The 17,164-nt window shown below is 43.1% G+C and overlaps 1 protein-coding gene across 3 annotated transcripts in view; it reads right to left on the reverse strand.

Annotated features, from left to right (window-relative positions):
- Positions 1–17,164, reverse strand: part of SOBP (sine oculis binding protein homolog) — a 116,779-nt gene that overhangs the window by 15,713 nt on the left and 83,902 nt on the right. For all 3 annotated transcript variants that reach the window (XM_064649833.1, XM_064649831.1, XM_064649832.1), the window contains one exon: positions 551–2,505. In XM_064649833.1, coding sequence (XP_064505903.1) covers positions 553–2,505 — 1,953 coding nt within the window. In that variant the 3' untranslated portion in view covers positions 551–552. The remainder of the gene's footprint in view (positions 1–550; positions 2,506–17,164) is intronic.

The raw sequence follows: 17,164 nt of genomic DNA on the forward strand, positions 1-17,164 counted from the left end.
GTTGACTGCTGTTCAGAGAGAACAGCGCAGCAGAAAGCCAGGGTGCAGTCTGGAGGCAGACCAAAGTAAGATGGCTGGAGACGACCATTTGTTAAATCCATTGGATCTGAGCTAGCGGGAAGCAGCTGCATTGTCCTGCTCTATGCTATGCTGCAGGGTAATTTCAATCATCATCATGAAGGCTTGAGTTGCTGTGTAACTCAGCTGGAATAAGTAAGCAGATTAATGGCCCAGACCTAAACCATATTCTAGGCAGAAAACCACTCACTTTGACATACACAGCACAATAACTTCACAGCCAGCACCATCATGAAATGTTCTGTGAGCACAAGTGTAATGAGGCTACTGATGGATGGAGGACTGACAAGTACAGATGCAATACAACACAAAGAACAATATTAAAACACAAAAACCAACAGTTTTCTGAAAGTGCTGATAAATTGAAATTTGTATCTTTTTGTTTCATAACAGCCACACCCACACGGGTTTGACCTCATACCTGAAAATACTCAATTCTATTCACACAGAAGGCAGTAGCGATTACACAAACCTTTACTTATTCTGATTTCGAATTCGGAGACACCTCCTTTTCAATGGTGGCTCCAGATCCTCTGGCCCTGTGCTGAGTATTGGCGTTGAGATAATGCATGGTGCAATAGCAGTCTTTTCTGCTGGTTTTGGCACAGGCTGGATAACGCAACCTGTCTTGGGCAGCATCCGCAAAGCATATGCATGGTCCTCATCTGCTGGATTGTTAAGGTTCGGGTCCTGTTTGTCTCCCCCAGCAAGGGGCTCTTCCCCAGTCTTCTTGCCAGCGTCTCCCTCGAGGAGGCAGTTTGATACACAGTTGTTCTCCTTAACAGACTCCAGCTCACTCACCACCAGCTCCTCTGGAGGCTGGGGCTTTTTTGGCTCCTGGGGCAGCTCCAGGTTCTTGGAACCCTCTGTGCTCTTTGTGCCATTCACAATGACGTTGCACACCGCTGCACTAGCTTCCAGTCCCGGCGTGCCAGATGCCAAGGAGACGGGACAGCAGTGAGCTCCATCACTGCATGGTAATGTTTTTGAGTCAACCGGGCTGCAGTTGTCCCTGCAGTCACTGCAGTTCCTTTTGTCTGAGCTACCAAAAGCCAAATTTACAACACTATTAGGTTCACGTTCAACTTTCACTTGGGTGTGTAAAGCCCTGTGGATAACATTGTGCAGCCTAGACCGGTGGCCTACTGTTAGGTCTATCACACCGTCCTGTGGACCCTGTAGCACACTGGGGAAACCAAACTTACTGTTCACTGGACTACTAGGTCTGACAGTCAAGTCAACAACTTCATTTTTACTGTGCTCCTGAAGCACTTGAGCTTGATTAAGGGACTGGCCCGAGCAGCTCGGCGATGAGTCAGAGGATTTAGACGATCCTTGCTTTGACTCTCGAGGAGATGAAGAGCTGTTGGTTGGCTTTGCCCCAGGCGTCTCACTGGAGGTACTCGGAATGAAGCTTTCACCATTGCTGGAGAAGCCATTGGGGGGTTTGGAGTCATTGATGTGAGGGATGGGGATGGGAATGGGGATGGGAACGGGCAAAGGGACAATGACAGGATATGGCACTAGTAGAGTTGGGGGTGGCACCAGCGGGGCAAGGGACGGCAACCCAAAGTTCATCATCTGTGGCATAGGCATAGGACCATTTGGCATCATGCTGACAGGGGGAAAGGGAAGACTGGGCAAAGGAGCTCCAGGAGGAGGAGGCGGCAATAACCCAGGAGGATTCCCAGGTATGGTAGGTGTTGTAGGAGGATGGATATGAGGGGAAAGCATTGGCCTGTGCATGGGGCTAGAGGTGGGACCCATATTTCTGGGACCACCTGGTGGGGGACCAATTCCAGGAATCATTGGATTTGACAGAGGGCTGTTAGGATTTGAGGCATGGTGAGGTGGCCCACGAATAAATGGTGGACGGATTTGTTGCATAATTTGCTGTTCCATGAATATGGGCAGAGGAACTGGCCCACGGTTCGTCATCACCATCGGAGGACTGCGAGGTGGGACACCAATTGGAGGCACAATGCTAGCAGGTGGCTGGACAGAAACTGGTGGAATATTTGGATTCTCACTGATGGGAATAGGTTTGGGAACTGGTGTGGGGATTTTAGTGACAGAGCAGTTGGCAGTGTCAGACGGAGAGGCAGTGGTAGACGCTGATGGTCCAGGACCTTGAATTTGGCCAGCTGCAGACACTGGGGATGGGGCTTTTCTCCGAGCATCTGCTAGTGGTATATTCCAAGAATCTGGAGTCAGCAGCTGCACTCCAGTGCCTTCTGCTTTATTTTCAACTGGAGGATGTAATGTACTGCACAGTCCAGCTGGAAGATTGGCCTGTGTCTCTTTGTAGAAAATGTCCATTTTGTACTGATTGAGACATTTTGCACTGCAGAACTGAAGCCTTCTTTCCCCGTCCCCAAAATCCAGATACTCTTTTGTGTGTCTTATGTGCTTACACCAGTCACATACCTAAAACACAGTAATAAAATCAAATCAGGTAAGAAAAGCAATCTTCTCTTCATAGCATTATTTTAAAAGTAATTTTTCAGTTAAATACATTATTTTTCTAATAGGAAAAAAAGTAACATTTCTGAAAACTGCCCTTTTTTTTTTCTCCAACATATTGGTGAAATTGAATGCCACTCCCTTTTCTGGCTCCCATGATCTCAGTTCTACCTTACACAATGCATTATATATCTCACAGAGAAGAATCCTCAGTTGGTATAAACTGTTATAACATGCATATGTATGTATGCAAAATCCATATGAGTATGGCTGTGATTACTTCTCAGTGGTAAACTATGCATGCCTGTGCCATCTGAGATGCCATATTATACAAGGAGTGTGACAACTGGAAAAGGACTCAGAAAATTGCTGGAAATTAATGCAAACCAGTTCTGCTAAAATGCAGGACACAGTAACATACAGCATTCTATTCAGGGTATCAAATAATAACTTGGAAAGAGTGTGATATTTTGAAATGGCATCACAAAGCGAAAAGCATCATTCATTCTTTGCCCTTTGTTCCAAGGAGAAAGTTGGAAAAAGTCAGGGTATTTGTGTAAGGTTCAAATAGTCCCAATTTGTGATGTTTCAGCAAGCTGGAATTATTTTCTGAGCTGTTTGCCCACTCTTGTGTACAAGTCACTTTGAGTAAAACTTCTTGGCAAGCAAGGACCTGTTTAGCAACTTTTCAAATACTACAGCGAAAAGTTTGCACTGCAGGCTCATTTTTGTTTTGTTTCTCTGCTTTTCATTTAATCCTCTTCTGTGTTACTATTGGTGTGGTGGAGGCATAGCCAATTTTTTTTTTAAATAAGGCTGCAGAACTAATTAAGCTGTGAAAGGTTTTCCCAGTTGTAAGCCACTAGACACTAAAGTTCAAAAAATAGTCATTCTAGGCTTCAGAATCCATTACTTCAGAGAAATTATTGTGATTTCATTAACACATTAATTTTGCAACACCAACAGCTCTCACAGATGGTGAAGACATGATCTACAATTCAAATATGACTCTTGTTTGCACAAATGCCTTTCCTTCATATGGCATTTTAAACAAGAATTAATATGAGTAATCTTGCCATAGCTATAAACAGATAAACAGATGTCAGATTTTGCAGTGCCTCACTTTTTTGACAGAATTTTACACACACAAAAACCCCCCGTTTTTGTCATTTACATTAGTTCTCAAAATACTCCACTGACAGAGATTTTAAGTGCTTTCTATCAGCATGTTGAGCCTATGACCATGTCAGAATACATCCTGGTATTATTTGTTCTGCATTTTCCAAATAGCTCATATTAGCTTGTTTTGAAATGACCGTATCTTTTGTACAAAGAAAAAAAACCTCCAAAAAAAACCCAAAGAACACTATGATTGTGAAAAGACTGCATTAAAAGGATAATTAATTTTAATAACTATTGGCCATATAAACAATTCAAAACAACATATGCTGGGCATCTGATTACTCATCTCATTTAACTCTCAGCTTTCCTTTTATATAAACAGTGGTGACATTTTTGAGTTTTCAGTAATATATCTTTAATATATATATATATATATATATATATATATATACACACACACATACACACACACTATATGCTATGGCTATTAGCCCATTTAACTTCTCAACCTTTTGGTTCTCCAGTCAGGTTGCTGTTTGATTCCCTCCTGCCTTCCCTCCCCCCCTCTTCACACACTCACACATACACACATTCCCTCTCTTTTATCCCAACCTTTAAATCAAACTAAATAATCAATTTAGTAGCAATCAAGAAGTAGCAACTATTAAGTCATCCCTGAAGTTTACGAATGCAGGGCACAGATTTTTAGCTTGGGCACACAAACACTGTGCCCTGTGAGATAAAGCACAGGGGGTACTGGTCCTGCTCAGTGCATGTGGCATTAGGAAGGGTGTATTTCCACCATGATGCCCCACGCAAGAAAGAAAATTTCCCAGTGCATTACAAACAAGTCCAGGCCTGCATTGAGCACACAGTGATGATGTCTCACCCTCAAATATGAGGACAAAAAGGCTGTCAAATGCACTGAAGGGTGGTGCATACCCCCAGATGTGGGGCAGATGGGAAAGTAGGCGTGCATCAAGCAGGGCAAAGAGGAGCATCCCCACTTCTAACAGCTCCTGGATTTTACCAGGCATCAGCTCTCTCTCTGCTCTCCACACAAGGTTCAGTGACCATCACACAGAGCACTGAAGCTGAGCAACCCATCACTGCAAACAGTGCAAACACACAGCAGTGAGCACTGAACCGTCCTGGGTATTTGGCGTGGTATGGGTTTTGCCACCCATCTGCCAAGTCAGCACACATGATGGAAACATCTTCTAATCAACCTCCTAAAATTTTCTGGCTTGCCACTGTTTTTCAAGCAGACAGAAGGGGAATTTGTGACTCTATACCGCACATTAATAAGGTACTATTTAACTCAGTAAAGCTGCTGAATTTTCTTTAAAGTAATTTTTGTTCAAGAGCTCACTGTTGTAGCCACAAAATGCTATCTATTTTGAATGTTTGGAGTCAGAATGTACTCCACCGCCCTCCTCTTACTGCTTGCAGGGTACACTCTTCCCCCAAGGCCTGGTAAAGAGGCAGGGGGTCTCCACATAAACCCTAGGAGTTGCACAAAGAGGTACCAGGAGCTCCCAGACAGTTCCTGAGGCAGGCTGGTGCAGTTTGAAGTCCACGCTGGCCCATCACTGTCTGTTTGCAGGGGAAAGACAAGGAGGAAACTGACCTCAGGGGTGCCTGCAGTAAGGGATGGAGCAGGACTTCAGATGCAGCTGCAGTGAAGACTTACCTTTTCTTTGGGCCAAGGAAGCAAGCCACCTTGTAAGCCCACTGCCAAAGAAGCAACTGAGAAATATGAGAGAATAAATCCAGCCTCCTTATCCTTCTAGGAAGAGCCCCCTCAATGACTTTAATTAAACGGACTGAAAGAGAAATACAGCCCCCCCCCAAATTGTGGCATATTTTCTAATAATTTAATTTTATTAGTTATCATTTGAAAAATTCACTGAAACACTTCACTGCATTATTGCTGTATTGATTTGTTTATCTCCAGTGGGCTCCTGTATCTCTCCTGGCTAGACAAATATTTTCTCTTCCTTGGTAAAATATTTAGAAGTCCTGCTTAGAAATTCTCTACTGATTTCTCCTGTTTTCAATAATTCACTGAGGAATAAGAAACTCTGAAGTCCGCCCGCCTCACTCATATATTGATCACAGACCCTTCTGTATATTTTATCACTAGATAAAATTAATTAAAGCCACAGAAATTAAAGGCAGCAAATCTGTTCCTCTGAATATCCTGGAGAGACCAAATATCCAATAACTATCTCATTGATTTCATGCAACATCTCAAAGTGTTGATGCTAGTATCAGTGAGTATTGTCTATCTACTATGTGCATGCATTTCATTATTTTCTTTTTCTTTCTTTCTTTTTCTTTCTTTTTTCTTTCTTTCTTTTTCTTTCTTTTTTTATTTCTTTCTTTTTCTTTCTTTCTTTCGTTCTTTTTTCTTTCTTCCTTTCTTTCTTCCTACATAAGCAATCAGTCTATGCTGCTTAGTTAAGATAAAAGGATAAAAAGTGCATGTCATATGCAGGTAATATGATGCCTCATAATACCATAATAAAAGGCAGAAAAACAGTCCCCACATTGAAGAGGAAATTACTGGAGGAGAAAAAATGTCACTTAAGAATTAATGAATCAAGTCTGTCTTGCAGAATTGATCATTTAAGATGAGGTCAATTAATTTATGATACAAATGGCTATATCACTAGAGGTAATAAAACGGAGCAATATCATTCATTTTATATATAACTAATGACGTGCTCAGAGTAATTACAGACTTCTTCTAAAAGCCTACACTGATTAGTTCAGATGTGATAGGTGAAACATATATATCTTTCCGTTCAATAAAATAACATTTTCTTATCTGTAAAACACACAGCTGATGTCTTATTTTTTTAAGGACTTGCATTCCAGATATAACATCACTGTTCTTCACAACCAGCTCAGAATCATTCTGTTCATGCATTACTTCTGCTTCCCTTTTCCTGCCTCATCCCGTCCCTTCATGGTACAACCAAGAGAAGAGCTAAACTGTTGCAGAGTGCTTATTAACACTGCACATTGTATTTGGTAGTGCTCACACATGGGGCAGCTCCCTGGGTTTCAGTGGGATTAGTCACAAGCATTAATGCTGTAAGATCCTGTTTGGAGGGTCTGACCCAGCACCAGTGGAAAACAATTAAGAGACTCCTCTTTAATGCAATCCATCGGCTTTGGGTCTGTTGCTTAATGCTGGGCCCTGCTCACCCTGGAGTCAGTGGGAGCTTTGTCCCTGACCTCAACAGCAGCAGAGGCACGGCCAGGTATTTTGGAAGGAACTGAGGCAGGAATACCCATGAAGAAAATAAATGCAGCGGGGCTGAGTTTCAGACATTTCCTAACAAATGTAGGCAAAGCCACTATTTTGTACATTTCTACCCAACAGGAGATTGAACCAGTAGTGGTGTGACTGACAAGGAGTGCGAACGTTACCAAGATAAAGGGTCAAAACTTGCAAGGTGCTAACAGATCCCCTACGCACCTTCATCTCCCTTGGAAAACACTTCTAGGACCGCTCTTGGGCAAGTACACTTCACACCATGAATGCCAGAACACGAACCCTGAATGACAGAAAGATCAGTAATAAGATAACAGCCTATCTCATTCAGCTGTAACGCAACAACCCTCAAGAAGATTAAATTTACCTAACTGGGGCATGTCCAAGGCTAAACAACAGAATGAACATTTCCTTCAGTACATTTAATGTATTTATATTTTAGTGGCGGGTTGCCAGTGTGCTACTTATAAGCTGAATGACTTGGTATCATTTATCCACTTTCCTGGGAAACACGCAGCAATCTACACCAGGAGACAACTCAGAAGACACCGCATCAGCAGAAACACGATTCATGCCAGATGCGGGAACACCAAGGAAGCCAGGACCAAGGGATCCTGTAACACTGCAATTTCTCTAATACAAAGAGGTGGAATAAAGCCTTTCCAGTTGGCATCCATATCTTTATTTTGATAGAAATATCCAAAGTGGAGTCCAGATGTGGCTATGAGGCTGCCCTGTAGCACGACACAGGATTCTACTGTGTTTAAAAGGGCCACACTTGGGCTTTAGGCACAGGGTAATTAATACTTTAATCAATCAGTTGTCAAATGCAGGCACGAAGTTCATACATCAGTGCAGTCCACCACTAGCCTCTGAAGGATAATCTAATATCAGACACTACTTCATTAAGAAATACATTTGGTAAAACCTGTTTGCAGATGTATTTACATCAGCCCAAGAGAAACCAGCATGCAAACACCCACCACTGCTGCAGTATAAGTGAGTCTGTGCCTTATATTCAATGCTTTGGACTAGTATCAACCCCTCAGTAAAGCTTAGCAAGAGGACAGAAAGGGGTCACTAGGGCAAAGATGCCATTTTCAGCTTCTCCAGAACCAGAGGGTGACTGATGAAACTCCTCTTCTTGCCCAGGAGAACACCACTGGGGGACACCTTGCACAAGGGAGGGCTGCATCTTGAAGATGCTGAAATGTGGGACTGAAGATTATAAAAGCCTCGCATAAAATCCATGTATTCAACTCTGCTGACTAGTTGCTACTTCCTTTTCCCACTGTGGTATCTAACTGCTGTCTCTTTATATACACTCAGGCATATGTTCTGACTTCACAAATACTACTGCACATTTCTTATATCCCATTCTGGCCTTGGTTGCCTTTCCTTTTAGTCCAGGCTGGGTCCCAGAATGGTCTGGGAAGTTTCCAATCCTGACACCCAGCCAGGATGTGCAAGGCATGGAGGCAGAGACTCTCACCCCATCCCAAAAGCCATAAGATGAGGAGACAGTGCCCCTTCCCCTGCATACCCTCCTGCCTTGCAACACCAGCCATATGTTTTTCAGCAAGGGCTCAAGTTTTTTGAAGCCTGCCAAACATCGGACACAACAACAATTTAGAAATTAGGTAGTGGCTTGAAGCACACATACAGAGGTTTCTAGTATACGGCCAAATGAGTCACAACTAGTCCTCTAACACACAGCTCAGTCAGACCCTTTCCAGAACACCCAGATGCTGCCCAGCATGAGCACCAAGGCACCTTGCCACCTGGGCCCCCTCACAAGGCTGTGAGCACTCCTGGTAGGACACTAATTCAGGCTATCAGAAGGAAAGAAACCTAGATCTGTGTGTCCTGGGGAACTATGTGCCTAACTGTCTCTAAGGGGTAAAGGCATGTGAAACCTCTCTCAGCTGTCCTCGCCAGCTCCCCAGGTTTACTGGGCAATGTGGCTACCTGCTCCCTCCCTTCTTTTCTCCATTTATCCATCAACAAGGCTTTTCTTCAGAGCAGGTCATGTAAAAGGTAATCCCGCTCACAGATTCCATCTGCGGTGCTAATCCTGCAAATGTCCTTATTTCTACAGTCCATTGCCCGATCGAGCACAGAGAAACTTTGGGGCAAAGACTGAACCTCAAGTGTTAATTTACTCAACACTTGTGAGCACAGAGAACCTGTGTCCCCAGTGCGGCTCTTGGTCAGACTGACTCCTCTACAAACATCAGTTTGGAGGTCTGTACTAACTCTTCACCTCCTGTTCTGCTCACCCCCTGAGGAACTGCCCCTCAGGAGCCAAAGCTCACACTGGGCTGGGTAGGTGCTGCTCAGTTCTTAGCACAGACTCACACACTTGTTTGACATAAAGATTGTTCCAAGGCATTGAATTTCCCTTTCTCAACTCAGAAAAAGGACAAATATTAAGAAGTGCTGTAAGGTAGGAACATAGCGGGTGTGCAGGTGAAACACTGCAGATCTGCAAAAGGGCACAGCCATGCTCAGAAGCATGGGGTCAGAGTGAGGAAGAGGGGGGGAACGTGTTCCACCCAGAGACGATGGCAAATGACAAACTCCTTTAAGAGGTTAGCAATAATCAGCATAATATCCTAATGCTGTTGTGTGCTCTTTTCACAGCTAATTGAGTTATCACAAAAGCTATTCAGCTGCCAGCACCCTGCGCCAAGCGATAGAGTGGGTGCAACCTTGCCAGAAGCCGCAGAAGCCTCTGTCGCTCACCAAGGTGTCCCACGTTTCCCTACCTGATCCTCCTCCAAAATTCCCACCGGATCTGCTCAGGCTTCCTCCTGAGATGGACTGGGTAGCCTGGGGCACAGCCAGTGCCTGAGCAGGGTATGCAGGTGTCTGTGTGTCCAGCACTGCAGAGTGCATGCAAGCCTATGGGGCTGGGGGCTTTGTCTGGTAGGGATGCAGACTGTCCCTGAAGGGGAAGGGCAGTTCACAGCATCTACTTTGAAGTCGACTATGACTAAGTCCCTGCCTCAGCTGTCATGACTGGGAATTGTTGCTCTTTCACTACCAAATGTCAAACAATACTGTAACAGGCATAATCCAAAGTGTGGCTCTAAGCAGTTATTCAGCCTCGATCACCATTTTTGATGTCTTATTGTAAAACATTCAGCATGTTTATTGTAGCAGGATTTTTCTATCCAAGATGGCTTGTGATAATTTCTTCATACTGATTGTTCCATTTGAATGGAGTGATTATTATAAAAAACAAAAAGAATCATTCCAGCTGAAACCTGCTGCGAAGGAACCCCGAGGCAGGCTCTAACACACTGTGAATGTGGTTACAATATAGCTTGTAGCGATGCTAGGTGTGAAGGAAAACAGATTTTTACAATGTTTGGAGCTTTGTGTAAAAACAGTTGACAAAACAGAACACTGCAGTTGCATACAACCTAAAACTGTCCTGTGACAAGTTTCTCTCTGTTTAAAAGAGACCAAAGCTTGTCTGTCTGCTTGCTTTTCCTTTCCCTGATGCAACCCTCCTAAACTTCTTGTTCTCCCAAAAATCTTTACCAGTTTTCTGAGTGAATACCGACTTTATGTCATTTAAATGCAAGACCCACTCTGTCTCCATTTTTCATCCTAATTATGCAGAAGTCTAAGCTACATGAAGCATAAGGAGAAAATAGAGTTATTTGGTAATTAATGGCTAATGATAAATTGATTCCATTTTTTGAATCACTGCAGTTGTCATCAGTGGTATTTAAAACATAGTCTTTTCAAAGCCCTTGTGTTCCTTTGTGTTGGGTTTTTTTTTAATGTTTCCAGTCAAAAGGAATGAATGTAAGTTATGCTAATGTCTGGTGGTAATACAGGTTGGGTCTTGTTTCATCCGAGTGGCTACATATTTTATTTTGTATATAAACAGCTGAGCTCCATGTTTTCAACTTCAGTCTGAGGCTTTGAAACCAGAGGAGGAACTTTGGATCTGAAACCACTGGTAAAGCCTAAAATATGGTGAGCAAAACTTCAGGGGAAATGAATATAGTGTGAAGTGGGGCTTGCCAAGAAGGAAGTTCTTCTCCCTAGAAATGTTCCTGGCTAAAATAACACAGAATGGGACAATAACAGCGTTTAAACCTAAAATCTTTAATGTGAGGTTTTTACACTGGTACCATACAAGAGCTGATTAAAGGGCACATCTGCACTGCTGTTTCAGTACTGGCCTAGTCCACCATTGCAGCAGTGAGAGAAGTTCTAAATAAAATTAATACGATGCAGAAGATAAAAGGAGGGTAAGAGCAGTACAGAGAAGAGGGGGTTAAATGCCCTCAGCAGGTCAGACTGTCTCATCAAGATTCACATTTCAGAAATGCCTAAAGAACAACACCTCAGCCTGAATGCCCTTTCCAAGGGTAGTGCAGGCTCTGGGAAACCTCATCCCACACCAGGTGCACTGGTCTTTGAGCATAACTATGTCATGCAACAGACTGTAGGCCAGAGCAAACCACCCTTCAAGCCATCAAGTCCTACATTCAACTCTAGAGCTCCCATCAAGCCTTATCAGACGGTGGCCACAGGTCAGGAAGCAGCAGCCCAGCATTCTCATGATGTTCTGCCCACACAGAAAGGCCAAGAGGCAGTTCCTCTGCCAGGCTTAGCCTAGTCTGACAGGAGATCATTCAAGTGTATCTGTAGCCACCTTCCTGGTGGGACTAATTTGAGGGCAGGGGTCTGTGGAGTCAACTGAGTGTCTCCACCATGCTCCTCATGGCCTTTAGCTGATGGGTGGCAGCACAAGAAGCCAGCTTGGCAGAGCAGTGGCACAAACACATTTGCTGGTCAGTCAGGCAGTTTGATTTGGGTTATGTGGGAATTGGTCACCTTGATGTTCAACACTTGATTTCCAGGCCAACACTTCCCATGATGTGCATTCTCAAAATCCCCCTGGCTCTGAAACTGTCTGGGAAACAACTCAGCAGCCAGAAATAAGAAGTACATTGAATAGGTGAAGCTGGGAGTTTTGGTGAACTACAGCATGTGCCTTCCCACAACAGGAGGTTTAGCTGTAGTGCCCCAGCGAGAGCTTTACTACTTTCTAAAGACAACATGAGTGAAATTCATGAAACTGCTGTCACTAAAGCCATGCAAATTATCAGCAGTGGGAAGCACTGTAAAGACTTTGAGAACAGGACAAGAAATGTTGGCTTTGAATATTTGGGAAGCCATAAGAAAGAAATCAAAGCTAGCAGCTGAAAAACCATTTCTGGGGCTTAGAAACACTTTCTCACAGTGTCCAGGCTCCGTCATCTCTTTGGGTAGCAGGTGAAGGTCACACTAGTAAAATCCCCTCTTTCCTATTCCTCATAGAATAGAAATGCATTTCTTTTTTCAGGAGGACATTTACTTCCATGTCTTTGGAGAACCTTCTGCAAAATTTCCATTTCCACATGTTCAGCTACAGGAGGCAGCAGAACAGCTTCTCCATCCCTGGGGTGCCCAAGCTGTGGAGTCCCACTAGCACCTAGGCTGAGGACCGCTTCGTAGGACAATCAACAGGGCCAGCATGGCTGTCATACCAGGAATCCTCACACCTGCACAAGGGCTGCAGAGATCCTGCTCCCCATGAGAACAGGACCAAACATCAGCCACAGAAGGTTTCCTTTGCAGAGCAGCTGTCAAACAGTGCAGTGAGGAAAGAGAGCCTGTATGCGCTAGGCACTGCAGCACTCCCTGCATCTAGCCCCAGCAATGGGGAAAAGAAAGGGAAGTTGAGAGCAATTAACACTGTAAATTTTTCTATCAAATTCTTTTGAGAAATATGGATGGAGTTAAGCAAAGGAAAGCTTAAAGGTAAAAGATGAAAGGGGCACTTTACTAGGCTCAAGCGGTATCTCACTGATTGACCAAAATCTCCCCAAATGAGAAATCTGCACCCTCAGGAATCTCATGCCTACCAAGTCTGGAGATCACTTCAGAAACCAGATGAAGATTTACATTCTCTAATTAATTCACTTTTTTTATGCAGTATCATCATAAACATGTTCATCTTTCTTTTTACTGATCCAAACATTATTCTGATAATATAGCAAGCATTGTGAGGTGGGAAATAACCCATTTGTCTAGAATTTATATCTAGTAATATCTTATATGTATTTTTCCTAGTATATTTTCTTTTTAGTATTCAAGAGAATATAAAAATAACAATAAAACCCCCTCTGTTACGATTCCAGTTGCTCATAGGTTGGTTGACAGGACTATAAGTGTAATAATGAGGAGGTTTGAGGGGCAAGTTAATGTTTTTTGCTAACATATGATGCTTTTAGCCTAGGGCATTGCTGGAGGCCAATATCGCTTCACCTGAAACCAAAATCACCACTGAAGAGTCATTAAATCACTTGGAGTTAAATGTAATATTATTGGGTCTAGAGAATTATACTGTAATCCAGATTCAAAATATCATTAGTCCATAGAACAGAAAACAAGAATTCAACCAGAAACCTTAGGAAATCTTTATTTACCCATAATAAAGGGTTCCAAGTCCAATTTCTTCCTCGCACCTATGCCATTTTACAGTGGCGTAACTCTCACAGATTTGTGTGTTGCTTCCTCTGATTTATGCTTGTACAAGCAAGAAGGTTACAGAATAGAAGTCTCTGGGTAATTTGAAATATATAAATATATATATATATATATGTCTCTGTCTGTTTTCCCCCATTTATATAGGTCATGGATCTATACTTTTATTATTACATATTAATCTTTATCATGCAATAATATTTATAGGCCAGAATTCACTACACTATGTGCTCTAACACATGCACGGCCATAGCATGGGCTGCAGTAGAACTGTCTGGATCTCACAGTCTACCTGAGGCAGACTCCCTGCATATGTTTCCCCACCTTTCCCAAACACACAAAATCCTAGAGGGACTGTATCAGCTGCTGATCTGAAAAAATAATGTCAGGGAAAGATTGACTTGATTAGGGAAAGATTGATTTGACCATTAGTAAAAATGGATGAAAAAAACCCCAAAACTTTCCAAGAGAGGAGCTGCTGAGTTTTAGTCTATAGAGCTTTGAAAGGAGTCAAAACTGTTTGAGATTTGAACACATGTGATTCATACTTTGAGAACTGCTGTTTTCCTTGATGGTAATGGTACACACCACCCTATGTCCCAGAGTATGTTCAGTTTAAAAAGCAGCCCTCTCTCTGAAAACCACATTTGATTAGAATAACCCTGAGCCAGATCCAAAATCTGCCTGGATCAGGGAAGCATGTCACATCAGTTTCAGCCTGGGACTGAGACATGCTACATCTCTTGCACATTGGGCATAGAGAGTGGAATTCATTTTCCTATTTCCTCTGGAGTTGAGGGCTGGAGAAGATGAAGCTAAGCAAGGGAAATTGCTTTGCCGCACACAGAGGAAGCATTTTGAGTCCTCTACTTACTGCAAGGCAGTGATCCTGGCTGAAACCCAAAGCCCATTGGTACAGGCCAGGCTCCACTTCCCCCTCCTATTAGCACAAAATCACCAGTAGAGAGAGGCTGGTTATGAGCTCACTGGTTAGGCTTACTCTTGGGCACTCCCATATGGAGCAGGTAAGACTGAAATAAGGGGAGGAGAGGAGAGCAGAGGGAAGGGAAGGGAGGAGAGAGGAGGGGAGAGGAAGGGAGGGAAGGAGAAAATCCAGAAGAGAATTTTAAAAAGAAAAAGAAAAAAAAGATTACTCTGTCCCAGGTAGGTAGGATTTACCATGACTATTACAACTCCTAGCTATCTTAAACCATAGTTTTCCAGGATTTTAACCTAGAAAATAATAAAGGAGAAGTTATAAAGGTCTGAAACTGCAGCCTAGAGCCAAACATATGGTGAACTAATGGGTGTGAAAACTTCCTTGTCTTGTTGTGCTGATGCTCCTCTTGTTTCACTAAGAACATTCCTGCCGAGCAGCCACAGGACCCAACAGCTGTGAGGGTGGTGGGCAGCAACCAACTTGTGTGCAACACCTGAGGGAGAAAGGGCCAGCCCTTCACACACCCTACTGCGCACTGTCGTGCTTTTGTCAGGCCCAAAACATTTGCTGGTTTCAAGGAATGGAAAATGTGCCTTCTTCCTTGCTGATTTATACCTACCTCTTTCTAGGCAGGGTATGGAAGTGGAAAAAAACAGTCTTTCGTACTCAAATGAAAAGGTCTTACCTATCTCTCTGTTTACAAAGTGTATAGCACTAGAGCGTACCTGACACCAAGCTATTTAGATAAATAAAATCTATTTTTAGTAACCCCAGGATCAATCTGGGATAACTCCACTGAAGCCAGTGTTGTTTTTCCAGTTCGAATCATGTAACCAAGTGTTGAATTTGGCACAAAGAATTAATTTCTCACTGAGGAGGACACATTACAGCAGAAGGCATCAGATGCACTGTTCAGTAAAGAACACAATAACAGAGGAGCCTTTAGCAATGCATTGTGTTACTGTAGATGGCACTCATTCCTTGCCTGGATGTACGATGCACACTGCAACCGCACAGATTCTATTAGGTAAATGCATCATGGCAAACCCTTTCATACTTACAAGACCATGCAGATGATTTTCTCCTTGCATGACATGCACGACAAATCAGCTATGTGGAAGTGGCACACTAGGACAAAAGAAATCAATGTATTTAAACCATCACCCTACAAGTGATGAAGGATGTGCAGATTGTTATATTTCCCATCTCTTCTTGCACGTGTATCACAAGCAAGACCCTTAAGAATGCTATGCTCTTTAGATTCCTCCTCAAAGAGGACTAACTCTGTCTTGCTTTCTCCTGGCCCTTTTCCTTCCCTAGGTCTTCCCACAAAACTCCTTCTGACAACCATTTCACAGGGTAGAGCACTACCTGAAATATTCCTCATCAGACCAGCTGAGATCCGGCAGGCAAATGAAGACCTGCAGCCATCACATACAAAGACTCCTAACGGTGTATTTGTTCAATGCAACTGGAGTGTTTGCTTTTCTTTTAAGGGCCTTCCTTTACATTTATTTTAACACCCATCCTGGGTCAAGTGCTCCTCATCCAGTGACTCAGAGCAGTAGTAAAAGGAAGGTTACATAGCTGCAGCACTGAGATGGGACTTGCCAGATCAGCCTTAGTCGTTCTCTGCAAAGACTAAATTCCTGAGTAACTTCGGACAAGGGGAAGGGTAGACAGTGAAATAATCCAAACAGCACAATCATAGGTATTTACTTTGATTGTCCAGCTCAACTCTGCAAACAGAGGTAGAGATCTCAGGAGGGTGGATCATGGCAGGAATCTAACTAAGGCTCTGAACTAGTTCCAGCAAAACTCTCTCTCTCTCTCTCTCTCCATCTATTGCTGAAGGAGTGAAGGAGGAGCAAGCTCAGGCAGGTCTCTAAGGCCAGGAGGCTTGTATGTTTTTTATTTTCAGTATGTATCTTTGATCCTCTTTTTAAAATTTGGAGAAGGCTTACCTGTGTCTGACTAGCCTACTTGGAGCATGAGGTTTTTCAAACAGGCATCAGGTTTTCTTACATGTGTGTACAACATCCAGTACAATCAACCACATACCACGGGTGCCTTGATCCACCACCATCAAATGACCAAAGAGCAACATCACTATGAGAGTCTTTCCACCCTGTGGGATCAGGAATCATGAGGGGCTTTGCTCAAGTCCTGGCTTTAGGATTGGGTCCTCTGTCACTCAGTACAGACATTTGCACACTTGCTACTCATACACAGCTTGTTATATGGAACGTTACATGGAATGACTTATTGTAGGATGCAATATAGTACTGGGGGAAAGGAAGATGGAGTTAAGCATAGTGTATTGACTATTAGACAGGACTGAGAATATTGACTGTTCTTCACATCTTCCAGGCACATTTGTCACCCTGTGATATAGGAGGGGATATGACTCAGAGGTGGGGACATGCCGGTTAACCTCAGGCACTTGTCCAAGCAAACGAGAGATCTGAGGTATGCACAAGGGTTGAAATTCCATTACAGCTTTTAAATAATTAAACACTACATGTTTGGAAGCTCATTCCTTCCTATTACTTCTTAAATAATTAATCTGTATTTACATCTAGTGAACTTCACGGAGCTACACACATAACAAATTTGAGTCAAATTGCAGAAGAGAGACTGTTCCTGTCTGTCAGCATTACAAATGTTTTTTGTTGTATACAGTAACTTCAGCTATTAGGGATCAGTCAAAAGCCAAATCC

Source organism: Pseudopipra pipra, chromosome 3, assembly GCF_036250125.1.
Source record: "Pseudopipra pipra isolate bDixPip1 chromosome 3, bDixPip1.hap1, whole genome shotgun sequence".
NCBI lineage: Eukaryota > Metazoa > Chordata > Aves > Passeriformes > Pipridae > Pseudopipra > Pseudopipra pipra.